Source organism: Vidua macroura, chromosome 15, assembly GCF_024509145.1.
Source record: "Vidua macroura isolate BioBank_ID:100142 chromosome 15, ASM2450914v1, whole genome shotgun sequence".
Lineage (NCBI taxonomy): Eukaryota > Metazoa > Chordata > Aves > Passeriformes > Viduidae > Vidua > Vidua macroura.
This window is the reverse complement of record NC_071585.1, coordinates 17,957,125-17,985,058: the sequence shown is the minus strand read 5'-3', so window position 1 is coordinate 17,985,058 and position 27,934 is coordinate 17,957,125. Positions and strand designations below refer to the sequence as shown.

Below are 27,934 nucleotides of genomic sequence, written 5' to 3'. Positions count from 1 at the left end.
TCCCCCCGTTCCCCCACCTCTCCTCATTCCCTTTTTTCCTACCCCAGCCGTTGTTGCTGGGGGCTGGGGTTGGGTGTGGTTAGCGAAGGCGCTCCTTTAACCTGTGTTTGTGCTGTTGCAGAGTTCTTTGCAGAACTGGACAAGGTGATGGGGCCCCTGGTGTTCAACACGAGCATCATGACGGAGCTGGTGCGTTACACGCGGCAGGGCCTGCACTGGCTGCGCCTGGACGCCAAGTGAGGAGCCCAGCCCAGCCCAGCCCGTTCTTCAGCTGCCTCTGACTCCTCTCCACAACACTGTGTCATGTCAACAAGGAAGACTGCCATAACACATTGCTTAGTTGACACTAAGAGCAAGGAATGCTTTCCCATGTCTCCCATCCTCATTTGTGTTTTGTGTTTTAACCCCAAATCAGCTGGTTCATGGACTTCTCCAGTATTCCTGGTTTAAGTTATTTAAATATTTGAAAATTTGCTACGTAAAAGTTGTAGTTTTGCTGATCTGTCATGGATAGATCATTGGAATTCCAGTCACAATACATGAATAGTCAGTTTAAATCCTATTTATTTTAATTTTTTTAATTTTAATTTTGAAAAGCCCCCTTTGGGGCTGGTTTTAGCTATTTCTTCTTCCCTAAATTTCCCCTTTTGAGTACTTAGAAATTAAACCTAGACACTTTATTTAAGTACTTTGTGAGCTTTGTTACTCTGTAATGTCTTGTGGTGGTAGAGCCTGTAAAAGGAACTAGGGTTGATAGGTTCTAACGAGTAGGGACACCATACTTCTCATGCCTAATGCCTATGAGTCGACTAATAAATGACAACTACAGATTTATTATTGCAGAATTTGTACTAAATAGAAAAGTTCCAGATATTCTTCTACGTATTGAGATACTTCATTTAAATGAATTATAAAGAAATTTATATGGAAAAATATTTAGCTGGATCTGCCTTGGATTGTTTCCAAGGCAGCTTCAAGCCATCGATTAACACTATAACAATCACAAAACATTACAGTAATTTGCATTTAATGTAACGTCCAGGCAATGGTGTAGGAATGACCTTCAGTCCGATGGGTGCGATGCAAACAGGAAAGGCTTTGGAAAAGGACAATCTCGTGCTTTTTTGCATCTCTTCATTTCAAATACCTTTTGTTTCCGTGCTTGTCGCTTTTGGACAGTTACGAAATTGGGGAACTTTGTGGTTCCCAAACCCAAGAGTGGCTCAGTTCCCACCAGAATGGTCATTTGCATCTTTTCCATTGACTGAGAAACCAGGAATCTTTAGTAGAACTCTAGGTCCATTTTGTCCTCTTAGGGTCTGCTGGGTGATGGACACTACAGGCTGGCAGTGCAGCAGCCGCCGTGGGGTGGGAGCAGAGCTGCTCCTGCAGGAAGCTCAGTTCTGTGCAGGATGGATGGCAACCTTGGCTTTACCCCGTGCTAATGAAGGTCCCGTTCGTGTCACGTAACGTCCACTCCCGAGGGGGCTGCTGGGTGCCACAGAGGGTTGGTGGAGCTGCAGGTGGCCCCTCTCCGAGTGCAAACCAAAGTACCTTTCCACGTGAGGTGCTTGTCTGAGTTAAAGGTTTCAAATGCTACTGCTTTCAGTATTGCTTAGTGCCCCCAACATGTCTGGTGTGCCTTATGCCTTACTTTTAGATGAAGATTTTATGAACTGTTTACAAGATGTTTTACAGCAGGACCAGGTATACTGTATGCAGTGGTCTTCTGCAGTACTTGGGTAAAATTCCATTTCCTTTTTCAAAGTCCCAGTGTCTGTCACACAAACTGACTCATCGTGGTGGTCTCCTTCCCCAGAGTCCAACTCTGAACCCTTTGGAGTGAGATTGTGGAATGCTGCTTTGTTTTCTCTCCCATTGAACCCTTTATTCTGTACCAGATATGAACGTGCATGTTCAGGAAAATTATTGCACTAAATTTTTTGTGTAGGTGTAGTTAAGTGCCAAAATCACGGCAACCTCGAGAGAAGGAATAGAATTCTACGCTCCTTAGTACTGCAGTATGTCCTATGGGCTTTAAGAGTTTAGAAGTTTTGCAAATTAGTAACCTACTACAAGGTAGCTGCATCTTCGTAGAGCTTCCTTTGCGTCCCAGCGTGTTTTGTACTTCCAGAAAAGCTTTGCTACGTCCGGATTGATGAACGGGGAACAGGCCTGGGGCTCTCCCTGACTCGACGCTTCAGGTCTGTCGGAGCATCCTTTTTATGGAATCACTGTGCAAGGTCACCTTTCTGTTAGTCTTTGCTGTTGGAGACAGAGCTCTGTACCCTCAAACTCCCCGCCGTGGGCATGGGACACTGTCAGCTGTGTTTCCTTTCCTCCTCTGAAGTGCCTCGCACACCTCTGACGCTGAGAAATCCCTTGGTAGAAGTTGCATTCGTGGGTGGGTTTGTGTGTAGTGCTGCACTAGCCAGCGTGGCTGTTCTTGGCTTGCTCCTTTGTGCACAGTCACCATTGCTGTCAGCAGGAATGGTGTCATCTCGGGGAATTTTTTTTCCTTAACTAGAGTCCCACAAAAATACCTTTTGGTGTCACCAAAATTGGCCCCTTGAAAACGCATTGCTTATCCCTAGAGCAGCGGATCTTAGAAATTGGCTTCAAACAACCAGAAGGCTTTTTTAGCATCGTGTCAAAATGTGGACCTGAGCTGGTTGGAAGTGTCCCAGCTGAAGGGTGAGCTCCATGGTGGCACGTCCTCTGGAGTGCTGTCCCAGGCGTTGTGTCCGTGCGGGGGATCCGCAGGGGATGGGTTGGAAATGCCTTGTGCAGCTGGGGCTGGTGCAAACAGACCAGTTCAAACCTCACAATTCCAAAAGCATATCTTAATTTGGGATTGACCCTTGTTTCCAAGAGGAAAGTTCTGTACTTGATCAGATTTTATAGCCAAAAAAAAAAAATAAATAAAAAGCAAATAAGTCCTAGGCTTCCATCCCTCTGCCAAAGCAGGAGGGCTCTGTCCCTGTCCTGGGCAGCTCCCAGCACCGCAGGGGGAGTGCAGGTCACAGGAGTGACTAAGGAGGGACTCCCCAGTCCTGGCTTCCCAAATGATTCCCTGGACAGGGAGTATGGATCAATACATATCAATGCTGTAATTTTAATTCCCTTGCTGATCATGGCCCCAGTTGGTGAATCTTATAAATGGCTCAATCAGACTAGGCTTGCTCAGCTATCTGTGCTGTTTGACTTTGCTCTCAGACTTGCAGGTTCCAGGTGATAAAGGTGCAAACCATTTATAATTCCAAACAAATCTTCAGGACCCCAGAGTAAACCAGCCCAAGAGTTTTGTTTTGATTTGAATCTCAGCCATAAAGCAGAGCAGACGGATGGCTCTCCTTGGCTTCGATGGCAGTATGCAATTTGTATTGTATGTGTCTTTTAATATATATGTATATATATATGACTCAGTCTGTCCAAAGTATATGTTATACTTGTTTTTAGATTATGGTGCAACTGACTATATTGATATATTATTTATTGAGTGCTGAGTCACCATCTTATTGGTGATAAATATTGCATATTATCCAGGAGTGCAATGTATATTCCTTTAGATTGCTGAGGCTTGATTGCTGTGGTAACAAAAAATGCCCTGAAATGTATTTATGAATGGCCCCAACACACAGAGAGTCAGAATTTATGGGAATGATGTAGCACTTGCCTGGGGCAAGTAAAATAAAGCCGTAGGCAGAGAATTATGGAGTTTGGCCAAAAGGCAAACTGCTGGAAAGAGAGAGAAACTACCTTTGCTGTATTTAATGTCATTTTCTGAACAGATCTTTGCTGTCACTGCAGTGTTTCCATTGAGGCAGATCCACAAGGGCCTGAGCAAGTCAAGTTTGAATTACCCATTGGGGAGTAAACAACTTCCAAATTCTTACCTTCACGGCAAATCCTTGGGTCAGGGTTGAAACTTCTCCCCGTGATGTGTCAGTGTTCTGGAAATGCCCTGTCCCCGAGCAGTGAGGTCAGTGCTGGGCATCCTGAAGGACGAGAGAGGAGGCAGAGCTCTGCTCTCCAGCTCACCCCGACGCAGAGCAGTTCCAGGAGGGGCTTCCCGGGCAGGCAGTGTCCGTGGGACCGCGCCGTGCCCGGGGCTGGGCTGGCCCTGGCCAGGGAAGGGGCCCCGGGCAGCTCGGGCTCAGCCCCTGCGTGCCCTGGGAGCCCTTCCAGCTGGGAGCTGGGCTCGTGGTGTGCCCCTGCTCCAGTCCCTGCTGGGAGAGCTGAGCTGCCCGTGGCTGTGTGCCCGTTCCTGGGCCAGCCCTCCCTGCCTCCAGTCTCCAGCCCTGTCCCGGCACCGGCTCCTGGCGCTGCCTTGGCATTCCACATCCCAAACTCTACTCCAAGGACCAGGCATGACTTTCCAAGCACAGTTCCTGACATTTGTATCTGGTCCCCCTTTTAAATTGTTTTAAAAAAATTTTGTATATGGAGGATAAAGTGCTTATATATTTATTAAAAATCCTTTATCTTATTTGAAATTATTATTTGGTGAAGAAGGGGTTTTGCTTTTGGGGGAGGGCTGGGGAGGGGAGGTAACTTTTAACCTGTCACTTATAAATGAAGCCCTGATTAATCCTACAGAAAGGTACTGTTAGTAACTAATGGGATGTCTCTGTTTTATGCTTTGTACATGACAAGTCCATGTGTTACATTTTGTTTTCTATCAAAAGATTTGGGCATCTGTCTTCAACCAAAACCAGAAAAAATAGAAACAAACTGTGATTTTATTTGTTGCAATACATTTGAAATTTCAAAGGGTACTTTGGGGCTCAAAATTAGGATTTCTAAGTCAGTATGTGCATTTCACGTAATAAAGCTGTTAATGGTGAGCAAAGTATTATATACTAACTAGATTTTTTCCACATCTGTATAGTATATTCTATGTATTTTGTGGTATTGAGATTATAGAAAGTTTAGTGTCTGAAACATGCGTTTAATGTGTATTTTTAAACAAATTTATGGCAATTAAAATATTTGGAGAAAAGGGTATCACATTTCAATTTGTAAAGATCTTTTTAACTACTGTGTCATTAAAATGCTTTGTACAATGCAAAACTGTAACTGGAGAAACTAAGTTTAATAAATATCAAATAGATTTTCTGTATTAAACTTCCAACCCCCTGTGCTTGTATCTGTTTTGTGGGGCCTTCTCCTCCCTGGAAGTGCCATTTTAGGCAGAATTTTCTTTCCTTGACCCTACTGTTCTGTGAAACAAAAGAAAAGTAGCATCCAGTGTGTGTGTCCAGACTTGTTGATTTTTTTTTTTTTTTTTTGTCTTTCAGCCTCCAAGTCAACATCCAACACATCAAAACATCATTTTGATCAATTCATTTTAAGACAGGAGAGAAGGTCAGTGGCAAAAGTCAGCCTAGGACATGTATTTAAGTAAATTTGATTAGAAGTAATTAAAAGTAAATAGTTCTCGTTCTTCCTATTGCTGGATATATTTAGGATATTGGAATTGCTATCAGTATTATCAGTTTGGCTCCCTCTTTCCAACGGGCCTTTATCAGAGGGCTGATAAGAGCTAGACTGGGAGGAGATGGGGCCTGATCTACTTTAAGCTCTTGCCAGGGGGAAGGAGAAATGTCCAAAGTCTGGCTGGAACTGAGCCCCAGCTCTGTGCTCACCATCCATTTGCCCAAGATACAAGGAAAACCAAGCTGCTTTGCTGAACATATATTTTAATTCACACCTTCAAATAAATAATAGGAAGCATTACAAAAAAACCAAACGAGCAGGAGATGCAGAGCCCTTTTATTGAGCTTGGCCAGAGGCCTCCAGAGGCGTGGCTGTGGGAGGAGATGCTCTGATGCTCCTTGAAGTCCTTTCATCAGCACATGTGACAGAAATATTAAATCCTCTGATTGCTCGAGGCCCTTGCAGCTCCTGAGCAGTCAATAAATACATCCCAAGTGTGTGGAGCAGGGTCAGCAGTAACAGTGCAGGCTGTGCTTGGGGCCAGCTCACGCCGAGGCCGTGGAGAGGAGGCAGCGATTTTTCCTGGGGGGAAAAAAAAACCATCATGAGGCACTGAGGGCTGGGGCTGCCCTGGCAGGCTCAGCCAGGGGGCCCAGGTACATTTTGTGCCCCTGTGCCAGCAGTGCTGGGTTCAGGCACTCTGTATTCCCCTCAACTATTCAGGCTTAATTCATTTTTTGGTCTTTGCTTTCCATCAGAATTCCAGACACAGCATAGCAGCCCAACCACCCGGATAATTTATAATATAAAATAAGCTTATTTATTATAATATTCATTAATAATAGGATATACATATAGTATATTATCTATATATGTTCTATATTATACATACTATATATGGTATATAATATTAATAATAGGATATACATACAGTATATGATTTATATATTATTATATGTTATATATACTGTATATAGTATATAATCATTAATAATAGGATATACATACAGTATATTATCTATATATTATTATATATTCTATATACTATATATGGTATATAATATTCATTAATAATAGGATATATATAGTATATTATCTATATATTATTCTATATTTTATATACTATATAATATTCATTAATAATAGGATATACTTATCCATTAGTGCAATTTACATATAGTAGAAAATGACTATTTTCTGTCTTGTCTCTGAGTGCTGGTGTGTGTGTACAACAGGTACCACACAAAATCACCTTTCAGTCATTAAGTAATTTTAACTAATCGATTTATATGTTGTTGGACAATTTGCTCATGCCTCATGAGAACTAAATAGCTTTTGATATTGTAATTGCTTTCTAAACTATGAGCTTAAATAATCACCTTAAAGTGATCAATTTAGGGTAAGATATTAATACAGGATTTTTCACTTTTCGTTAGTACATGCTTTAAAAGGAAGGGTTACTGGGAAGGTCTATAAATGGCCTAAAAGCTGTCTGGAGCCCTCTCTTCTCTTTGCCCAGCCAGGTTATTTGGGGCTGCAGTGAAAGGGCTGGGGCTGGCACTCGGGAGACCTGGACTCTGCTCTGTTTGTTCTGCTTACTAAAGAGTCTGAGTGTGTTGCCCCATCGCTGTTCCTGGTATCTTTATGCACAGAGCGACCTCTGGATCCCGTTGGGAGCAGCCCAGGCGGGCAGTTCCTGCGCGTGGTTACCTGCAGAGCATGGTGAGGCACTCGCTGTTGTCCCTGCACGAGGCTCCGATGGGTCTCAGGGACACCCCTCTCCAGAAGGGCGTCATCCGCCGCTGCCGGGGACTGCGGGGCTGGGCCTGGGGCTGGGACAGGGACAGGGACACGCCGTGGGTCTGAAACGGAGCAGGGGGAGCCTCAGCACACGTGGCAGCTGCAGCACTCCCGTGCTCTGCTGCTGAGGCCAGCAGTCTTCTTTTTAAGTGAAGCCCTTGAAATCTTTCTGGTTTTCAGATCGCAGCACCTTCTGGGTAAAGCACGGCTTGCAGCCCGACCTCAGAGAAATACCTACCCAAATTAATGATGGTTTTAATCTTCTTGGGAGTGAAGGCAGAATCACTGGCTGAGCTATGGCTCAGAGTAGCCCAGTATTCACTAGGCAGTAACTCTTACATTTTTATGATGCTGAATCCTGTAAAAAGCCCTGCTGTCACCTCTTAATTCCTGCCAGTTGTCCATCCAAATCACAACAGCTTTTATGGACTGCCTGTCCTTTGAATTAGCCCTCTAAACAGTTTATTTTGGTATGATCTCAGTTTACCTGGCTGAGCAGCAGTGAGCAGAGCAGAAGGGCTGCCATCACTTTCCACCAGTGCATCTTCCCAGCGGGAGCTGTCACTTGGAGCAGCCGTGGGCAGAGGAGGCACAAAGAGCTCCAGTCAGGACTTCCCAAGCTGTCAGCTACATTTTTATAGACTTCATTCTCTTATCGTTGCATCACCTGCCAGTTATTACATGAGCAAAGTTCGCTTTGGAACAAGAGGGAATTGCTAAGTCTACATCTGCTGCAGTGATCTGGTTCAAGGCCTATCTCAGGCTAATGATTTACTCCCCTTCCACTTGTACTTTGTCTGGTCAGTTGTGCTGACCCCTTGTGCCAGCTGTTCCTTTTTTTAAAGCCCTCCTAAGATGTTACCAGAACTCCATGGTCTATTTGTAAGCAAAGCAGGGGTGGCCCAAATTATTGTGATCAAGATCAAAAGCCTAATTTAACTTCTGTAGCTCTCAGTTAGCCAACCAGGGGTAAGGGTTGTCTTACCAAGCTGATTTGGAGCAGAGCTGTACTTTTGATTTGTTTCTCACTCTTGGTACATGAAAGAGCCATAAGGAAGTTGCTTAACCTTTATTTCCAGGCACACCGTGCTCAAAAAGCAGGTGTAACACTTTCCAGCTGGGTTTGGGAATGCAAAATGTGTGATAACTCACACAGCCCTTCCAAGGTGTCAAAGATAATCATCTCTAGGTAGATAATGGAAAAGGCTGCTCAGGGCTTGTCTGGAGCTGAGGAGCTCCATGTGCAGACTGTGGTTTCATGGATGAGCCATCTCTGCCCCGAGCTGTGTCACTCACCATCAGGCTTCCAAAAGTGCCAGCAGCTCCCATGGGGGTGGAGGGGCTCATTGTCATTGAGAGGAAACTTCAGTTTTTCCATTGTGGAGTGAGATTGCAGCAGCAGCAGCAGAGGAAAGTGTGAGCACAGCTGGTACCTCTCATCTCCTCTCCCCTCTGCCTACACACCTGTGCTTGTCCCAGTGCCTCCTGGCTCCTCACCTGTGGCATCTTGTGGATCTCGCTGGATGGGGCCTGGAGCAACCTGGGCCAGTGAAGGGTGGGGGGAACTGCAGGAGCTTTAAGGGCCTTTCCAAGCCAAACCACGCTGTGGTTCTGTCTGACACCCCCTGTCAGGTCAAGACGTCTGAGATTGCAGAGTGATGTAGAGAATTCCAACTTGTGGCACTGTGTGCGGGTTTTGGAACACGCTGTTTGAATTACTTTATAAAGTAATAAGTGTATAATGAACTGTTTTAGCTAAATTGTAAATACAGATCTGGATGTCACAGGCTCTATTTCTCTGATTGCTTAATATGAAGGCACAAGTGCCAGCGTGGAGGGCAAGTGACTTAGATTAAGATAATGCTGTGATGTCAGATGATTACCCCTTAGCCCAAATTTCATTGGGATTAAAAGAAAAACCTTCCCAGCACAGTGTACAACACTATTTAATCATTCCCATCATAGGATGGTTCGTACACACCTTCCTCTGCCCTACTTGTTTTGCTTCTCTGGGAGGAGGAAGCAAAATTTTCATTATTTCACCTTCTTGGATCTTAAGAAGGGAAGGAAATGGGACAGTAAATCATGGCAGACAAGTAGCTGAACTTAAAAAGTTTATTTTATATTTGGCTGGGAAATTCTCAGTTATTTTTCCCATGGAGTCCTTCCTTTTCATGCATCTCAGTTCTAATTTCTGCTGTTTCCATCAGGCACTGGTGTAGAACACAAAGGAGGACAAGCAGCAGGAGTTCTGACTTCTTCCTTGAAGCACAAGATTTGGAAGAGCAGCAGAGGCCTCTGTAAGTCATCGTTCTCTCAGCTTTTTTGGCTGGGGAAGTCTGGTACTTTGTGATGATAGATCAGAATTGTTGTCTGTCCTTCTGGGTCACTAATAGCATCAGACTGTCCCTGCCAGGCAGCAAACTGCTCTGTGCAAGAAACTGGGGGGAAAAAAAGAGTATAACTGAGCTGGTCCTTTCCATGCCCTCAATTCCCGCAGGCCGGTAAGACGCCACAGCAGAGATGTGAGAAAAGAAACACAAAACGTTGCTCGTTACCACTTCTAATAATTCCCCAAAGGAGAACAAATAAATGAGTGAAAACTTCTCAAGCCCCTTGTTCAGATTCTGAAATGCCCCTGGGTCGAACTCCCACTGCCACAGGGCTGGCAGGAGCCATCCCAGCTGAGAATGGGGCCTGCATCCGAGGTGGAGGTTGGCAAGGCAGGGCTGGGATGGGTGGGCACGGTCACAGGATGGCAGGGCAGGGTTGGGACGGCTGGGCAAGGTCAGGATGGGGCAGGGGCAGGGGATGGCTGGGCAGGGTAGCAACAGGCTGCTGGTGGAGCAGCTCGGTGCTGTCCCTGTCCCTCAGCACTGACCCTGCCCGGGGCGGCGCGTGGCCGCGGTGCCGCTGCCCCTCTGTTTGCATTAGTCTGGCCCCTGGGCCAGGCACAGTTCAGCCGTCTGTGAGCAGGAGCAGGGACCTCGTGAGAGCCCCGGGCTCTGCTGGGACAACACACGGCGGCAGAGCTGCTGAGGCACAGCTTCACAGGGGCTGTCGCTGAGGCCAGCCAGCTCTGCGGCTCTCGGAGGCACCGTGGGCAGGACACCGCGTTCTCAATGGAACATCTCAGGGAGAGGGACTTTTCTACGGGCACACAGTGACAGACAAGGGGGAATGGCTTCATACTGCCAGAGGGCAGGGTTAGATGGGATACTGGGAAGGAATTGATCCCTGTGAGGCCCTGACACACATTTCCCAGAGAAGCTGTGGCTGCCCCTGGATCCCTGGCAGTGCCCAAGGCCAGGCTGGACAGGGCTTGGAGCAGCCTGGGACAGCGGGAGGTGTCCCTGCCATGGCAGGGGTGGCGCTGGGTCGGCTTTGAGGTCTCTTCTGGGATAAATCTGCCTCTATACATCTCTGCCAGCTCACAGCCACAGCAGCCAGTTTGTTGCTCCCCACTTGCTTTAAGCTGCCTAGAAAATACCAGTGACCCAAAATGCAGCTAAGCATGGAATATTTTTGGGACAACTTGGGAGCACTGGTTGATTTTATTGCTACTCATGCCAACCTCAGGCTGTGCTTGGAGGAAACACAAGAGGCTGAGCTCAGTCTCACATGCTCTGCTCCCCAAAATACTCCAGCACTGAGCTATAAAAATTGCATCGCCCCAGCTTCCTGAAGTGAGAGCCTGAGCATCATTGTCTTCCTGAGAGGCCAGCCCTGAGCACACAGGGAAACGTCATTCCTGCCCTGCAGATAAGATAAACTCCCAGGACAGCTCCTGGAATAGCACAGCAGGAACACCAACGTGTTGCTCTGCATGGGGTGGGAGCTGGAGGCAGTCAGAGGAACATTGGGAGGAAAAAATTAGGAGAAAGGAACCAGCCAGGTGTTCTGAGCTTCCAACAGTGAAGGTGTTTCTATACTCAGAGACAGGGGGTGAATTTGTCACCCTGTGTCAACTTTATTACCAGCAGCTGATTTTTTAATAATCTTCAGGCATTAAACAGTCTTGCTTCTCCTGGCAGTTTTCAAGAAGGTTCTGATGCAGCCTCTTACTGCTGATCAGATACCAGTGTAGTTAATTACCCAGTTAACATTAGCATAACTAGGTAATTAGAATCAGACGATCAGAGAACTGCCCAGGTTGGAAGGGACCTTGGCAGATCAGCTGGTGCAGGCATTTTTAGGAAGAGAGCCCAAAGGAGGTTACCTGGCACCTCGTCCAGTCACCTCCTGAAACCCCCAGGCTGTTCCAGGGACAGATTGTTCTCACTGGAAAAAATTCCTTCGTTACACAGAGGTGAAACCTCTCCTGGTGCAGCCTGTACCTGTTCCCCTTCATCTTCTGCCCGGGGCTCCCGTGAAGAGCGAGCCTCCGGCCAGAGGTCAGGGTCCACCCAAAATCCCAAGCCACCAGCCAGCCCATCCAGCTTTAATCAATACCAAACCAGGGAGTGTTTGTTTTTCACAGATCTCAAGGCTGGAGGAAAAGCAGCGGCCAGTGATGGGAAAAATAAAGGGGACAAGGAACAATTTCAAACCAGCCCTTGCTGCACTTTATACTGAGGAATATTTCAAAGAAACAGGAATTACGAAGGCTGGAAGTGCTCTAAGATAAAACATCCGAGCACATGGAACTTCAGCACAATTATCTGCCTGTACAGAGAGAACCAGACAAGGGATTTGATGCTCCTCACCTCAAACAGCTCAAGACACGCATTTCACACAGAGTCATGGGGCAAAGTTACAGTTTATTAGCCAAGGCTTATCTCCCTGTTAATCCCCTCCGGCCATGGGAACAAGCACAGCAGGTCCCCGGGGAGCTCCGGAGCCACGTGGGCACTGCTCGTGGTCGCTGGTCACTGCTCCTGGTCACTGGTCGTGCTCGTAGTCAGCCGGGTTCTTCCTCTTGAGCCGCTCGAACTCCTGCGTCCCCCAGGAATAAACGAGGTAACCGAGGGCCAGGGCTGGCAGGGACAGAGGACACGCACGGTCAGGGGACAGCACGGTGAGGGGACACTGCTAGAAAGGGACACTCCATAACGGGACAGTGGAACGAGGGAACACTGCTCTAAGGGAATAATGCAGTAAGGGGACACTGCAGTGACGGGGCATTCACAGTGAAGTGGCATACGATGACGGGACACCTCCAGAAAGACACGACACTGGAATAAGGGGATTTCACAACACGGGGACACTGGGGGAACGGAATATTCACAATATGGGGACATCGCAGTGAGGGGACACTGCACCGCGCACAGCACCTACCTCCTGCGACACAACATCCCACAACCCCCACCCCGCCCCAGTGCTCCCCCTCCCCAGATTTACACTAAGAAGGGGGTACAAAAAAGAGGGATTTTCCCCCCTGTACTCACGGGGCACCACCTTCAACACCTGGGAGGCGAAGCGGCGGGCCACGTTGGGGACGCCGTGGGACATTACATTGGGGAAGGCTTGCTGCTCGAAGGGCGACAGGCTGTAGGAGATGACATGGCGCACCCGCGCCAGGTTCCCGAAGTGCTTCCCCATGGCCGCGGTGTCCCCTCGGTCACCGCGCAATGGCCGGCCGCCCGCCCGCCCCGGAACTGCCTCGGCGACGCCTTCCGGGGCACCGCGAGCGGCGCTTTCCGTTTGCAATAAACGGTAGAGGCGATGAAATTTGCGTGCGATAAATCACGGTTGCACTGAAGTGTGTTTTTAACAGGCGATTTGTAATAAATGATGTGCGCCATAAGCGGGCCCTGCCCTGAGGGGAGAGGGGGGGGAGTCACGCGAGGCACCTGCGCCGTGAGGGGAGGGGGGGGGCGGTGCCTCAGCGCGGGAAACCCGCCGAAATAAATAAATAATGGGGAAAAAAACAGCTTTTGTGTGGCGATTGTGGAGTTCCGAAGGAAAATAAATAATGGTCTGAGGAAAAAGCCCACTTTTGTATGGCGATTGTGGAGTTCCGATGGAAAATAACTAAAAGTCTGAGGAAAAAGCCCCTTTTGTGTGGCGATTGTGGAGTTCCGATGGAAAATAAAAAATGGTCTGAGGAAAATCTCCACTTTTGTGTGGCGATTGTGGAGTTCCGATGGAAAATAAATAAAGGTCTGAGGAAAAACCCCACTTCTGTGTGGCGATTGTGGAGTTCCGCGGAAGTGTCTGAAGCAGAAAATCGTGGAATTATGGAAGAGTTTGCGCTGCAAAAGGCTTTTAAAGGTTAAATATCCTGCCACACACACACCCCAATAAATATAATGGAATTATTATTAGAACATATGTCACACCTACCACATAAGTGAAATTACTATTAGACTATATTAGATATGTTCAATCACTGCAGTGATTAATAGAGCCTACTATAATTTTTAGACTATATTAGACATATTCCATAATATTCAAATTATATAATATATTCTACATCAAATGATTTAAATTATTATTAGAATATATTAGAGATCGTCAACATTATTGCAATTATAATTAGCATATATTATAATTAAAATACTATCTCAGCTTCCACATTAATGGATAATTATTAGAATTACTATAATATAATTAATCATCTTCCACATAATTGAAATTATTAGAAGATACTAGAATTGTTAGGCATATTTAACATTATTGGAATTATTATTAGGATAGATGAGAATGGTTAGAATATTAGACACTTTCACCATGACTGGAATTATAGTAGAATTATTAGACTGTATTAGACATTTTCAACTTTATTTGGATCATTATGCTATATTAGACATATTTGGCATTATTTAAACTCATATTACAATATATTAGATTTGTTTGAATATGTTCAACATTCTTGGAATTATTATTAGAATATATTAGATAGGTTCAACATTATTGGTATTATTACACTATATTACACATATTTAATATATTACTACTGGAATTATTATGCTATATTAAAGATGTTACCCCATTGATGGAATATGAGAATATATTAGGATTATTGGACTACATTAGACATTTCACCATAATTAGAAGGATTTGTCTCAGGAAACAATTCCATTTATTTTCTTTTCTGGCAGGTTTGAAGGGAAGAGCAGGAGTGATACAATCCAAGCTGACCCAACCACCCACAGTGCTGGCACCAGGATGGTTTTACGTGACACCAGGATTCCGTTTTGAGCTTTTGGTGTCAACCACTTTGATTTCAGCAGTCAGAGACTGAAGCCTGGAGCAGGAGCCTCACTTTTCAGGCACATTTGTGCTCCAGGAGCTCTCCAGACACCCCACCATCCGTGGGTTCAGTGACCACTTGAACCATCAGTGACACCACTCAGCAGTCCCTGCCCTGCCAGGTGAATTCCCAGCCTCTGGAATTGCTCAGGATCTCAGGTAGGGGCTGGTTGGGTGGCTGAGTGCAGAAAGTTACAGCATTTATTTATTAATCCCTTAGCAAGCCAACGTTAAAGGACGTTCTGAACAAGTTTTACAAGGTAGTGCTGCTCCACAGCCTTTAATTAACAAGCAAACAAGAAAAATCCCCACTAAAGCTGAGAGGTTTTGTGTATGAGCCCCAAGTCCAGGAGGAGAAAATAAATCATAAAAAAATCAATCACAGTAAAACTTTGGTGTGAAAACATCTAGAGTTGAGGCCCTTGTTACCTACAGTTTCATTGTGAGAGGAAACAAAGCTGTGGCCCCACATTTCAGAATATTAAACCCACTGAACAGCATTTTCATCCACCTTTAAGGTTTTTAGAAGCCATTTTTGGGGATTAAGGTTTTTAAACAAATCTTCCTGCTTCAGAAGCCAGTGGCAGTGTGGCTCTAGTGGACAATCCTCTGCCCTCACCCCATGGACAGCTGTTCCTTATTCTTGAATCAAAGAAAGCATCACCTGATGCCAATTTTTACCAAAATAGTGCTTTGATTTAAGTGCTCACAAATTACCCACAGCTGCCCTTAAATTCTTACCCTTCAATTCTCACCCTTCTTTTAGCTGAGAAAGCCCAAAGAGTGCAACAGAAGAAAAGCAAAAAACAACCTGTTAACTCTTTATAGAACTGTGAGGAAGGGTTTTGTCACCCTGCTTGGAAGAGCTAGAATGTGGTAGGGGAAAGAGAATGAAAAACTGAGGAAATAATTCTAACATTAAAGACTTTCTCCCCTTCCTAGTCAATGCTGGAGATGCCACACACAAGGTTTCTGTAGAGGCAGAGTAGCAGGCACTGCATGTCAGGGTATGCGTGATAGCCATTTATTTCTCTTTTTTTTTCTAAATCCGTAATAAAGCAGCTTAAAAATAGACAATTAGTAGTTGAAACCTTTCCCCCATTTTAAATGCAAAATTCTCCCGATAAAAAGACGCTATTTACATTTAATTGCACATTCTAGAAAGGCTGAGTGAGTACAAAAACCAGTGCTCTGATGTGAAGCCCCTTTTGCCAACTCCCAGCTCCCGGAGCTCCGGCGACGCCTCTCAGTGGACCTTTAGCTACAGCACCCGGAGAATGCAAAGCGAAGATCTGCCTTTGGGAGTGCAAACCCTGCCCACAGCCCAGTCCCGCTAGCGGCAGGTGCACTTGGTGGCAATCATGTCCTCGTACTCCTTGTAGACGATGGAGCCGTCGGGCTCGATGGTCAGCACGCTGAGCGGGCTGTAGGCGGCCGGCACGCACGAGGGCCTGGGCACCGAGGGGTCCAGCCGCTCGTAGATGAGGGTCTGCACCATGGTGTGCACCGGGGAGCCGTAGCGGTGGCCCAGGGCGCGGGGACAGTCGCCCCGGCAGAACTGGGGGCTGTAGCGGTGCGGGGCGATGATCCAGCGGTCCCACCGCAGCTGGCTGAAGCTCAGGCGGAAGTTGTGCAGCTCGCACTCGTGCTGAGGGAACGCAAACTGCTTCAGGTGCTCGCTCAGGTTACGAGCTGAGGCGGCTGGGGCCGCTTTGGGATTCTCGTTCCTTCGCTGCCGAGAGGCCCTTTTACCCTGGGGATTGCCCTGTGCTTTGTCACCCTTTGGAGGATCCACGAGCGGGCTGCTGCTTTGCCTCCCGTGCCCCAGCGAGCTGCCCCGGTGATAAGCTTGCTCGCTGGTGTCATTCAGATACAGCAGAAGGGAAGGGGGAACCAGTGTCACATTAACAGCGTTTCCCAGTTTCGTGCTCCCTTGTGGGTCACCCATGAGACAAGTGAAGTTCAGAGCCATATGGACGTTCCTCCTGTTCATAGCAATCAGAGGCTGGAGGAAAGAAGTCACATCCATCTCCACCCATTTGCGTTTCCTAACGTCAAAGTGCAGGCTAAAAGCTAGAGAGTGGGAAATGCTGGGACAGACTTGGCTGGAAAAATCATGTTCCTTAAGGGATAAATGGCATATGCAGGTAATGGAAGAGGAAATGGGAACAGATGTGTCAAAGGAATAGAGCAAGACAGATTTGAGTAAGTGCTCCAGAGCAGTAACACGATCCAAGTTGAAGAGTAAATCCACCGAGTGAACATCTCCTGGGAAGGGAAACAGATTCCTGTAGTGTTAATGTGTCTTATTTTTCCACCTAGACATAAATACTGTTGTAGTGGATAAGTAAAAATTATTCAGCAGCATAAGAAAACAATTTCAATGCCCTCCCTTACATTTACTATGTGAAATTTCTACTTTGGTCAGGGACATACAAGTTGAAAATTAAGAAATTAAAAAAAAAACCAAAGAAAACCCCCGATTTGAACAGTTATTAGGATTAATTTCTTTAAAAGAACCAGCACAAGAGGAAGTCAGCTGTTGTCTCTTCAGTGCTGGTGTGGAGTAACAGGAACTAAACACTCTAGATGATACAAACCATAAACTCTACCTCAAAGGGCTGTTCCTGTGCAGCAGCACAATGCTTGTGTTTATCTGTCTTTCTAGTGAAAAACCCGAGTCAGGAGAACTCAGGTCACCTCAGCAGGATTAACAGCCATCGATTTCTAGGTGCTGTTGTGATCAGTGCACATTTAAGCAAGCCATGGAAGCACCATAAGTTACAGTGTGCCCAGCCACCCCAGTTCTGAGCCTGATCTGTGAGTAACTCTACTCTTCCCTTCAGGTTTTGGTCATGATTCTTCTCTAGCAAATGTACCAGGCAAGGAGAGGAGTCTCTGGCAGTGGGTTCTAGCAGCTTGGTACAAGCCTCATACCACTGCTGTAATTCTTTGAAAAAAGCAAAACCAAGATGGGCTGTGGAAGGAAATGTGCTGCCCATTATGCCTCAACATTTTTTCCACTTTTCTTACTTCACTAAGATCTGCTTGTGGCTTTTTCTGACTCATGAGGAGATGAGTCAGCCTGAAACATCAGCATGTCTTGTACGTACCGCTTGCGCGGTGTTCCCCAGCCTGTGAAGCCTGTACCTAATGCCGCTCAAAGAGAAGCGGGCTATGAAAAACTCCCCCAGTTCAGGAGAAGAGCCTCCAGGACTAAAATAGCAGCAGCTCTAAAGGAAGGAGGTGTTTTTATCTGGTGCTGCCGGCGCAGAACACGCAGAAACCCCGCGTACCCTTCCCAGCAGCGCCGCACACCTACCTTTCCCCAGGTGCGCGGGGCTGTGCCCGCACTCCCAGCACGGGGTGAAGAGCCGCACCGTGTTATAGAGGCGGCCTCGCTGCGCCTTGGGGATGCCGTCCCTGGTGGCAGACATCCTGTACAGCCTCTTCATGTACCGAAGGGCCCTGGAGTCCGGCTGCAGCTGCGGCGCCTCGCTGTGCCAGCCCCGGGGGCCGCGGTCGTGCAGCACCTTGAGCAGGGGGGGCAGGAGGGCATGGGCCGGTGCCCCGCCTTTGGGCAGCTGCAGCCCCGCGCTGAGCTGGCTGGCAGCATCCTCAGGGGCTGCCAAAAACCCAGGGGCCTCCGCAGAGCCCCCCCGGCCCCTGGAGCGGGGCGAGCACTGGGTGCCAGCAGAGAGCCAGGGCAAGCAGCAGTACAAACAAACGCAAATCCTCCAAGTGCTCTCCATGCTCTTGAGGGCTGCGGATGGAAAGGAAAAAAAAAAAAAAAAATTACCTCCCCTCAAGTATTCGAGGAAAAACAAGTGTGCCTGAGCCCCATCCCTTATATAGGTTGCAGCTGTGGAATGTGAGGGAGGTTTCCTTCTGATTAGGAAGCAAAGAGAAAGATCTGCAGCTGGCCCCTGAAGCCACAGGTTCAGTGCAGTTGGGTAAGCCTTGGCCTTGGGAGCTTATTATAAAGAGATACTAATTCTGAATTAATCTTTTTCACATGGGAAATTACAGGCTGGGAGCGAGTGCCAGCCCACAGAGGGAGCTGGGGAGGCATTAGTGTTGCCTGGTCTAATTAATCCTGGTTTATTTGCAGGAATATATAAAGCTAAATATTACTGCTCTTAGCCTTTGGCCTCTCTCCATGTGCTGGTGGAGTAGTTTCACCAGCTCTGAGCTGAAGAATGCAGCCCCCAGCTGCTCACTGGGTATAACGTTGTGGGGTTTGTTAAGGAAGAAGGTTTGAGGCTGCTTTGAGAGCATCTTACAGGTAGTTTAATTTAGGGGTTGTATCAGATGTTCTCCCTCTCACCTTGGTGTGCTGCAGTGGAAAGCTGAGTTTGCCAAGCTTGTTACTATCTCTTTCAGCTTCCCTGGTGTATTTTCCTGCCTGACAAGCTCTTGTTTACAAGCTGGAGAGCAAAGAAAGCCCTGAAGAATCAAAAATTGTGAAAATTTGAGTCTGCTGGTGTTACCTGCTCTGTTTGCTGCCTGAGGTGAGGTTTGAGGTTACCTGCTGTACATCAGCTGTGAGTTATTTTTTTTCAGAATTTTTTTTAATTGCTCCTAAATAAAATGACAGTTGTGGTCCTTCTTACAGGATCTCTGCCATGGGGTTCAGTTGTGGCTTTAAGGTAGGAGGAGAGAAATTGTTTCTCATTTTGTTGGTGTCTTGTTTATTTTACATTATTATTGGCTATAGTTAAGGTGCAAGTCTGGTGCTGCAAACTCCAGAGCAGGGGGCTGGAGGTTTTTTGTAGTTGGGAAATACAAGGCATTTTCAGAAATCCCTTCTTGTCTAACTATGTTACTTGGTATCAAGGCAGGGGCCAAATGTGGTGAGTCAAAAAGGTTGCTGAATTTACTTTGAATTACAGAATTTACTGAATTTACTTTGAATTATTAATAGAAGGTATATGGAACAAAAAGCAATAACCCCAAGCTTTACACAGCATCTGCTCAGTGCTGGCAGTGGCTCACTGGTGATTGGGCTGGTTCCCACTTCCATCTTCCCAAAATAAGCTCTATTTATTTTTATCTTAATGGGTCAGGGCTGCAGCTCCTAAGCAGAGCTAATGGTCTCAAGGGCATCCTTTAAGTTTAAACAGGGTTTTGACTCATTTTTATGGGGGCTTTTGGAGAGGGACAATCACTCTCTGTAGGCTGCTTACAGACTTTCAAACTGCTTTTATGCAGGGCAATAAAAATTACTCAAATCACCATCCCACAGTAAGACTGGAGGCCTGTTGGGTGGAAAAATGCTTCTTCCTTCCCATTAGTATCTCTCCAAAACCCCAAAGCACTAACACTCATCTTTGATGAGGCACACTCCCATTGTTACTGCTGGGCTTTAAGCTGCCTCCAGCCTTGGTGTGAATTTCAGGTCTTCTGGCATTTGCTGAATCATTTTATTTGGTTACAAAGTCGTGGCTGCAAGGTCAGTGCCTAACAATGAAAGCAGTGAGTGCTCAGAAGGTAAACAAGGGGAAATCCTTCCAGGCTGGGACACAGCCCTGTGCTGGGCTGGGAACTGATGGTTACCCACTTTTAGGCACTCCCACTTCTCCCCCACAGCACGTGCAAAGGGTGAATGAACCTTTAGGTGACTTTGTCCTGCAGCATTAAGGATGGCAAACCAGATATATAGAAATAAATTATTTATCATGCTACTGATTACACTAGAAATGCCTTAAACAGAATTATTTGCTACCTAGTATGGGTAGCCAGAACTACTAGTATAGTACAGTGCACTATTTTTGAAACAAAATTGAAACATTTATATTAAAGCAGTTCTTTTGAGTCAATTGTACTAAAGATAGCAAAAAGTATTAGTTAGAGAATGGTGTTACTCATCCAGACCAACGACTGTGGGCAAATCTCTTTGGCTCAGTCCTGAGGAGTGACCTTGAGGGGTGTCCCCACTCCAGGGAGGAATCTCCACACACTCTCCAAGAGGGTTGTGTTGGAAAACCCTCTGTTAAACAGTGTGCCTGGGCTGTCAGGCAGATGTGTGTGGGCCAGCTGTGCCAGCTCAGCAGCTTTGGGTGAGGTGTCAGTAGCATCACTTTTTTGTTCCTTTATCAGGCACTTTATCATCTGCCGCATTTTCACCTTGCTCTCAGGATGTTTAACTTTGGGACTCTTGGGTCAGGCTGGTTTTAGCATTATTCACCCCAAAAGCAGCGTGAACCCCTTCTCCACTCACTGGCAGCTTTTCAAGCAGGGCATTGAGTTGTTCCCCCTCACTCCAGGCAGAGCATCCTGAGCAGGGGCTGCACCCCCAGCCCACACCTGTCCCTGAACCAGCCCCCTTCCCTGGGGACACCACAGGAGTCACAGCACAGAGGCTTCTTCTAAAAGGCAGCACAGAGAGGACAAGATCTGCTGAATGTCCCCTGCAGTGTCTCACTGACACAAAAAGCACTGAGCAGGAGTCTCAGGCTGCTCTGATTCTCTGTGCAGTTTGTTTATTTAACAAATTGTGCTGCCAAGTGTTCTCAGCAGAGCTGTCTGGGACCCCAGGTGGAGCCTGGCCTGGCCGTGCAGCACAGACAGTTTTCCATCTGCAGGAGCTTCCCAGCAGATTCTCCCCATGCTGCTGAACTAGGTCAGGCTCTCACTGCCTTCCCCATGCTGCAGACCTGAGCACAAAACCTGAACTGTGAACTCCCTGCTCCTGCCTGGAGCTGCCTGCCAGGATCGCTGTGTATCCAAGCATCCTCTTGTCCCTGGCCCATGTCACACCCATCCCAAAGCACAGGTGCCATGGGGTAGGAGCAGGATCAGCAGAGGAGCTGTTCCTTTTCCACACCATCTGAGGAAACCACTGTGGCTTCCCAGGCCCATCCCACTGGCACGGCAGCAAAGCCCCGGGAAGCTTTCACCTGGTTTCCTATTTCACACGAAATGCTTTGAGCCTTTTGGCCCACACCCAGGCAGAGGGGCCCAGCACGAGATCTGGGTTCTTACAAACTTCATGGAAACAGGCTAAAAGTGAGAATTTCTATCTGACCAACATCCAGAGCAGCCCTTGCAGCAGTGTCTGGGTCTGTCCCAGCTGTGCTTACCCCAGTGCCAGAGGTGAGCCAGCTTTTCTAGAACAGCCCTTTTCCCAGGGAAATGCAAAGCTGATGATTGCAGGGGTTTGGGAAGGGGGGCTGTTCCCCTGGGGGTTGTTCAGTGTCAGGAAGCTGGGGCCGAGGTGCTGGCTCTGCAGGAGCTCTGTGGGACTGTCAGCACAGCACGAAAACAGCCCTGTGCTTCCTCAGCCAAATGTTTCCAGTCCTCCCAGGAGCATCTAAACTGGCCCCAGCTCACAAAGCCAACTCTGCACAGACTTCATTTTTATGTTAGATCCGTTCCCACCAAGCGCCAAAAGCAAGCACGGGGGAAAGCTTAAAAATAAACCACGACAGCTCTGAGAAGGATGAATTTGGGCAGAGCAAGGAATGACAATTCCAGTGTTCTCCTGATCAGCTGATGCTCTGCACTGAGCAGAAAGGATTTACTGGCTGCAGGGCAGGGTTTGGAGCCCTGCCACCAGGCACACGCCTGTGTGGGATCCTGGCAGGGCCAGAGCAGGAACCCACCACCAAAGATGAGTCTGGTCAATACCAGCCCTGGCAGCACCCCAGAGCATCCTGCTCCAGCCTCAGCTGCTGCTCCTGCTGTTCCTGCCTCACCTGGAAGCAGTTGTTAGGGGGTTGTAATTACTTTCCAAGCTTAAAGCAAAATCCCAATCCTTTCCCAAGACAGAAGCATTCCTGCCCTGCCATCCCTTAGACAAAGTTGTATTTTGTAGTGCACATCAACCTGAAGAAGTGCTGAGGTACAAATTTGCATTTGCAGAGCTGCTGCTTCATGACTTGGTCCTTAAATTCAAGCCTGGAGTGAGTCAAGTGACTTTCCACCCCTAGGACAAGATTTTCTTCCCTTTAATGCTCCAGGATAAAGTGTCAAAATTGTTCCCCAGTTGGATCAGCGTTACCCATTCCCTGCTTGTGTGGGCAATGACTACAGCAGAGAGGGGCAGCATCAATCAGAAATGGTCCAGGCAGCCCCTGAGCCTTTCCTCCAGGATTGTGAGGGAGAAAGGGAAAAGCTCCCCAAGCATCAAGCGCTTTCCAGCCACATGTGCGTAAAAATCTCTTCCCGTGCCACGTGACCGAGGAAGAGGCACAGATCCATTACACAATAATAAAAATATGCCTTTGGCAACGTGGAGCCAAAGTGGAGCTGCTGCAGGGAGCTCAAACTACGCACGAGAAGGAGTAAAACAGGAATAAAAAGGACCAGAGTCAATCCTGCACAGCCCTCCCAGGACCTGCTGTGGCAGGACGGGGCTGGGATCTGCAGCAAAACATCTGCCTGAAGCCCTGGGGGCTGCCAGCGCCTGTCAGGATCTCACTGAGATCAGGCTGGTGAGTAGATCCACTTTTCCTTTCTCTGCCTCTCCCTCGTCTTAAGGTTAACTTTGAAAACTTCCCAAATAAGGTCTAAGTCACTGAGCACTCAGGTTTCCAACCCTGCACAGGAATCCATAAAGGCAACAGTTGCCAGTTAAAGAAATAACACCATGAAGGAAACATTCCCAGCTTTGCTGGGAGCTCCCACCTCCTTCAGCCTGTCTCTGCACTGGGCAGCTGCCGAGACGGGCTTCAGCTCGGGGTTAGGAAGGGTTTGGCACGGGAATTCCTGGTGTTTCTGCTCCAGGCTGGGGAAGGTTTGGCACAGGAATTCCCGGTGCCTGAAGCCAAGAGAGCGCTGCAGGTTCAGGACAGAAGGTGCATCCTCTGCTTTGCCTCCTTTGCCGTTGCTTTGTGCAGCAGCAGGGAACACATCAAACCCCTGTTGGTGTAAGTGCTTCCCTGGCTCCTGTCAGTTAAATCTAACCATTTCCGGTGTTCTGTCACTGCTGTCACACCTGATTTCACCGAAATCAGCCTCCCTCGCAAGGGCTCCTTTTGCTTCCACCCCGGGGACGCTGCAGGGCAACCTCCAGAGCTGAGAATTAGGCTCATGGGGATAATGATGCTCTTGAAGATTAATTAAGACACCTTGAGGTACACTAGGAAATTGTGATGCAGAAAGATGGATGTTTTATTTGAGAAAGCCTCGAATACTGAAAGGAAATAGAGAAGAAAGTCACGGTGATTACTCACTGCTGGGTCCCTGATCCTGCTCCTGCCTCCCTCCAAGCAGCAATTCCCTCAGATTCCTATTCCCACCACCACATGGCACAGGGTGGCTTCAGTGGCCAAAAAATTACCATCCAACCACTGCATGTGCCACCAAACCCTGCGTCTGGCAACCCTCAGGGATTTTCCTCTGGGATTTCAGCCCAGCTGCCCTGGAAGCAGCAGAAAGTACAGCTGATCCTGACTCTTCCAGGCAGGATCTTTTCTTACAGAAACACTTCTTTAATGCACAACAGGCATTGGTCATGGCCCAAAGGTCTCTAACCCTGGTGACAAAGCCATTAGTTAAAATGTCATTGGAAAATCAGCCCTTCTGCTGCACAGCCTCCTGTGCTGGGCTGGCTGCCCACACCAAGGAGAGGGGAGATGCTGATCTGCTTCCAATTTGCTTTTTGGAGCTCTTCGGACCTTCTACATCGAGGAACAATTTTCCTTTTAAGGTGGAACAGCATGAGGTTTGTTCTCTTTCAAAAAGATTTCTTGAAGAGGTTATTTATAGATGCTCTTGTGGATGTGGTGGTGCTTTGCATCCCACACACATTGCTGGGATATGGGATGAAGTGTTCTTGTGGAGCCATTAATTAGCACCAGCTCTGGAGCTGTGCCAGAGCACAGCCCCAGCTACTTGGATACTCCCCACTTATCCAAGTACTGGTCCCACAGACCCCCCAACCTCGGGGGATTTTGTTTGCCACTTTTTGTCCCATCAGGTCAACGAGCTGGGTTTTCTCAAGGTATCAGAAGTGATTATGGTAAGAAATTGTCACAGGAGGAGCTGCCCTTCCGCCCTCTGCTCCTTCTCACACCTTTTTTCTCCACATGAGGCATTCCCAGCTTTTCTCCAGGTTATGCTCCACAATGACATTTTTCCCTGCCACAGCTTGTGAGTCACATCTACCTCCAGACACCTCACTTCTCTGCCCTGCTGGAGGGGTTCCTGGGAAGCAGGGATGCAGCTTGCCTTGTGATCTCCCACTCCACAGGCATTTTGTTTCCCTTCCCATGAACTCAGAAGTCTTCATTCAGCTTTCCACGTGAACACTGGGTGGTGTTTTCCATCTCACAAGTCCATTAAACCAATGCCTTTCAGCAGCAGCAAATCAGAGCTGAAGATCCAAAGGGCTCAAGCAGCCAAATCCAGCCCTGGATCTGGTTTGCATTTCCCTCTCCTCTGCATGTTCTTAATTATAATATCACAGAACTGGGGGCTCCCACTGAGCATAAATATGTAGGATCAGCTGGCTGGATTTGGAGCATCTAAATATGCATTTCCACCCCTCAGGAGCTGAGAGCAGGATGAGAGCTAAGGCCAATATGGAAATCAGCCCATGCTTTAAGCATCTTATTTGCAGTGCAGGAGTTGCACATAACAGTACTGGGGAGCTGCTAAAGCTGAGCTGCAGTGGGGAAGGGGATGAGGCTCAGCTCATCTGACAGGCAAAAGGCACTAAGGCCTGGCCCAAAGCCTGCCCAGCCTCTCTTCTGAGTCCTGCCCTGCATCACATGATGGGCTTTGTGCTTTGGAGAAACCCCAGTGACCCAGCCACGGGCTGGGGATGTTCACACCAAGCCCCTTCTCCTTCTTCCACTGCCCTGCTCCCAAGCAGCTGCTTTCTGCACCCCTCTGCCGTTGCTCCTGGTGTCTGGAGGGAAAAGAGGCTCAGGGAGCAAAACAAAATGAGGGATGACCACAGATACAGACCTGGAGAAGAGTAAGTTTGATAAAAATATAGGTCTGACCTAGAAAACTCCGTGGGCCAAGTCCTTGGAATCGCATCACACCAAAGCAAACAGCTCCCCCACCCTGCAAGGACAAGCCAAATAATCTCCCATTTCCATGCAAGTTCCTACACCAGCCCATGCCAGCGGTGCCCACAGGCTGCTCCCTTATCCCGTGTGCTCCCCACAGGCTGTGCCATGATCTCCGCTGTGCTGCTCCTCTGGACTGTGCCCTGCGTGGCAAACCACATCCTGGGGGGCTTTGCCAAGCGGGAGCTGCAGGAGGGTGCCCAGCTGGCCTGCAGCCTGCCCGGACCCCCGGGGCCCCCCGGGCCCCCCGGCGCGCCCGGCACTCCCGGCACCGTGGGCAGGATGGGCTTCCCAGGCAAGGATGGCAAGGACGGCCAGGACGGGGACAAAGGCGAGCACGGCGATGAAGGTAAGAGAGAGGCGCTCAACGTGACAGTGGAAAGGTGGAAGCTGTGGGGCAACAGCCCCTTCGCAGCTCCACTCACGGGAAACTCCTCCGAATGGTCCCGCTGGTCCGAGGGGCTCCAGACTCACGCCCTGTCCTGGCAGCTGCAGTTTCTGCTGGCTTCAGCGTGTAACGCAGTGAGGTTTGCCCTGCGCTGCTCGGGGCTCTCCAGAGCAGGCAGGGAGCTGGTCTCAGGTTCCTGATCCCAGGAAAACCAGAGCCACGTGAGAAAAGGCAGCATCGGCTGCCCGGAGCACTGTGACGGGACAGGCGCTGGCCGTGCCGGACCCAGGGCAGAGCAAACAGAGCTGAGGCGGGGCTGTGCTCTGCGTCTGCCGGAGTCAGAGGCAGCAGGAGCAGCGCTGTGCACAGCAGAGATTTCCCTCTGCCACGCTAGAGAGCACTCCTGCCTCAGCAACGCCAGCGAGCCCAGCCTGCGGCTGCCTTCCTCCTCCCTCCTCCCTCCCCGCACCGGCAGTCTGGAGAGCAGATTTCCAGCCACAGCTGCGTTTCGATCTGCTCTTGCTAACAGCAGGTCAAGAGACACTGCATAAATCCTCACGGTTTTGCTCATATCAGATACCACCGAGCCAGAATCACTGCCAGCCCAGCTCCCTTCCCATCCCAAGGCAGCCCCTGCCCCTGGTGTTTGCTGGTTCATCTCCCAGCTGGGCTGGGCTGGGCTTTTAACCACATCTAGATTTACTTTTACCTTGTTTTTATACAGTCTCATGCTAAATGTTTAAAAGAAAAAGACAAAGAAAAAAGAGAGACATGAGATCAAAAGTACTCACCTGCTCAACGTGAGGCTCTGAAAGCTTCACAAACCTGCCCCACTCTGTAAAATCTAAACATGTAAAGCTTGTTCTGTAATTCCTCCTTTTTCTCAAGTGAGCCAGATAATGGAATCAGCCTTTTGGTCCTTAAAAAGGACAGAATTCCACTGTTACCACACCAGCTCCTGCCTACCCTGGCTGGACAGATGTCCAGACCCCGGTGGGATTTCATTGGGATTCTCACACCAGCAATGGCTTCCTCCTAAATGAAATCCCTGCTGCAATGCTCTAACCCCCTTCCACCCGCTGTATCACCTCTTTCCCTCAATAGTGATAGGAAAAACTAAGATCATTTGTCTTCCAGGTCCCCAGGGCAGAACAGGAAACCCTGGCAAGCCAGGCCCGAAGGGGAAAGCAGGAGCCATTGGCAAGGCAGGGCCCCGGGGGCCCAAGGGTTTCAAGGGCAATCCCGGGAAAAGCGGGGCCCCGGGGAAGAAAGGGCCCAAAGGGAGCAAGGGTGAGCCCGGGCTGCCGGGACCCTGCAGCTGCGCTGGCAGCAAGGCCAGGTCTGCCTTCTCCGTGGCCGTGTCCACCAGCTACCCCAGGGAGAGGCTGCCCATCAAGTTCGACAGGATCCTGATGAACGAGGGAGGGCATTACAACGCTTCCAGTGGGAAGTTCATCTGCAGCATCCCAGGGATTTACTACTTCACCTACGACATCACTTTGGCCAACAAGCACCTGGCCATTGGCCTGGTCCACAACGGCCAGTACCGCATCAAGACTTTTGATGCCAACACTGGGAACCACGACGTGGCCTCTGGATCGACCATCCTGGCGCTGAAGCAGGAGGATGAGGTGTGGCTGCAAATCTTTTACTCAGAGCAAAATGGGCTCTTTTATGATCCCTACTGGACAGACAGCTTATTTACTGGATTCTTGATTTATCCTGACCAAGATTATCTCAATGAAGTGTAGGGGGAGAAACTATGGGAAAAAAATAGGAAATGGGCCTCAATCCAACAAAGTGTGGCCTTACGTGGGACATGTCTGGGATTATCAGATGTTTCCACTTTTGCCTATGGGATTATCAGCTGATTGCACCCTGTATGGGCTATTTAGACTTTTCCACAGGGTACCAGGCTTTCAGCAGCCTCATGAATGTCTCCATCCCAAAGCCACCCGTTATGTATTCCATGATTATTCCAACTTGCCATGGACATGTAACTCAAATACTGGTGCAGAATGCTTTGGTTATTGCATTGTTACAATAAAGCATGGAAACCAACAGTCATTTCCTAAAGCTGAGCTGGGAAGTG

The 27,934-nt window shown here is 48.3% G+C and overlaps 6 protein-coding genes and 1 long non-coding RNA gene across 16 annotated transcripts in view; 3 read left to right on the top strand and 4 right to left on the bottom strand.

Moving 5' to 3' along the window:
• AFF4 (ALF transcription elongation factor 4) overlaps positions 1-5,139 on the top strand; it is a 46,581-nt gene extending 41,442 nt beyond the window's left edge. For all 4 annotated transcript variants that reach the window (XM_053991014.1, XM_053991018.1, XM_053991016.1 and 1 more), the window contains one exon: positions 122-5,139. In XM_053991014.1, the coding sequence (XP_053846989.1) occupies positions 122-240 (119 nt within the window). In that variant the 3' untranslated portion in view covers positions 241-5,139. The remainder of the gene's footprint in view (positions 1-121) is intronic.
• Positions 1-27,934, bottom strand: part of FABP6 (fatty acid binding protein 6) — a 103,526-nt gene that overhangs the window by 61,163 nt on the left and 14,429 nt on the right. The gene's annotated exons all lie outside the window — the stretch shown is intronic.
• LOC128814808 (uncharacterized) lies at positions 5,299-9,908 on the top strand. The gene is made up of 4 exons (XR_008439483.1): positions 5,299-5,367; positions 7,092-7,161; positions 9,450-9,539; positions 9,740-9,908. It is a non-coding gene; the product is annotated as an uncharacterized LOC128814808 (long non-coding RNA).
• Positions 5,686-8,047, bottom strand: LEAP2 (liver enriched antimicrobial peptide 2). Its single transcript, XM_053991053.1, has 3 exons — positions 7,727-8,047; positions 7,150-7,301; positions 5,686-6,021 (listed from the first exon to the last, which is right to left on the bottom strand). The coding sequence occupies exons 1-3, from the start codon at positions 7,781-7,783 to the stop codon at positions 5,985-5,987; spliced, it is 246 nt and encodes an 81-aa protein (XP_053847028.1). The 5' UTR covers positions 7,784-8,047; the 3' UTR covers positions 5,686-5,984.
• On the bottom strand, positions 11,980-13,006 carry LOC128814805 (cytochrome b-c1 complex subunit 8). Its single transcript, XM_053991052.1, has 2 exons — positions 12,627-13,006; positions 11,980-12,215 (listed from the first exon to the last, which is right to left on the bottom strand). The coding sequence occupies exons 1-2, from the start codon at positions 12,778-12,780 to the stop codon at positions 12,121-12,123; spliced, it is 249 nt and encodes an 82-aa protein (XP_053847027.1). The 5' UTR covers positions 12,781-13,006; the 3' UTR covers positions 11,980-12,120.
• GDF9 (growth differentiation factor 9) lies at positions 13,946-18,331 on the bottom strand. The gene is made up of 2 exons (XM_053991031.1): positions 17,756-18,331; positions 13,946-16,701 (listed from the first exon to the last, which is right to left on the bottom strand). The coding sequence occupies exons 1-2, from the start codon at positions 18,183-18,185 to the stop codon at positions 15,767-15,769; spliced, it is 1,365 nt and encodes a 454-aa protein (XP_053847006.1). The 5' UTR covers positions 18,186-18,331; the 3' UTR covers positions 13,946-15,766.
• Positions 14,505-27,905, top strand: C1QTNF2 (C1q and TNF related 2). 7 transcript variants are annotated; one of them, XM_053991037.1, is made up of 6 exons: positions 14,505-14,592; positions 18,817-18,944; positions 19,049-19,082; positions 22,297-22,868; positions 25,555-25,803; positions 26,980-27,905. In XM_053991037.1, the coding sequence occupies exons 5-6, from the start codon at positions 25,563-25,565 to the stop codon at positions 27,591-27,593; spliced, it is 855 nt and encodes a 284-aa protein (XP_053847012.1). In that variant the 5' UTR covers positions 14,505-14,592; positions 18,817-18,944; positions 19,049-19,082; positions 22,297-22,868; positions 25,555-25,562; the 3' UTR covers positions 27,594-27,905. The 7 variants fall into 7 exon arrangements, with proteins under 7 accessions (XP_053847012.1, XP_053847013.1, XP_053847011.1 ...); XM_053991038.1 differs by lacking the exon at positions 14,505-14,592 and adding an exon at positions 17,235-17,253; XM_053991036.1 differs by lacking the exon at positions 14,505-14,592 and adding an exon at positions 18,583-18,718.

Coding starts and splice junctions, on each gene's coding strand:
- LEAP2 (XM_053991053.1), bottom strand. CDS start 7,783: ATGCACTGGTGGAAAGTGATGGCAGCCCTTCTGCTCTGCTCACTGCTG. Junction 7,302..7,726: donor GCTCACTGCTGCTCAGCCAG/GTAAACTGAGAT, acceptor GCTCCGTTTCAG/ACCCACGGCGTGTCCCTGTC. Junction 6,022..7,149: donor TGCCTCACCATGCTCTGCAG/GTAACCACGCGC, acceptor TTTTCCCCCCAG/GAAAAATCGCTGCCTCCTCT.
- LOC128814805 (XM_053991052.1), bottom strand. CDS start 12,780: ATGGGGAAGCACTTCGGGAACCTGGCGCGGGTGCGCCATGTCATCTCC. Junction 12,216..12,626: donor GGTGTTGAAGGTGGTGCCCC/GTGAGTACAGGG, acceptor TGTCCCTGCCAG/CCCTGGCCCTCGGTTACCTC.
- GDF9 (XM_053991031.1), bottom strand. CDS start 18,185: ATGGAGAGCACTTGGAGGATTTGCGTTTGTTTGTACTGCTGCTTGCCC. Junction 16,702..17,755: donor CCCCGCGCACCTGGGGAAAG/GTAGGTGTGCGG, acceptor TTCCCTTCCCAG/GAGATGTTCACTCGGTGGAT.
- C1QTNF2 (XM_053991037.1), top strand. CDS start 25,563: ATGATCTCCGCTGTGCTGCTCCTCTGGACTGTGCCCTGCGTGGCAAAC. Junction 25,804..26,979: donor AGGCGAGCACGGCGATGAAG/GTAAGAGAGAGG, acceptor TTTGTCTTCCAG/GTCCCCAGGGCAGAACAGGA.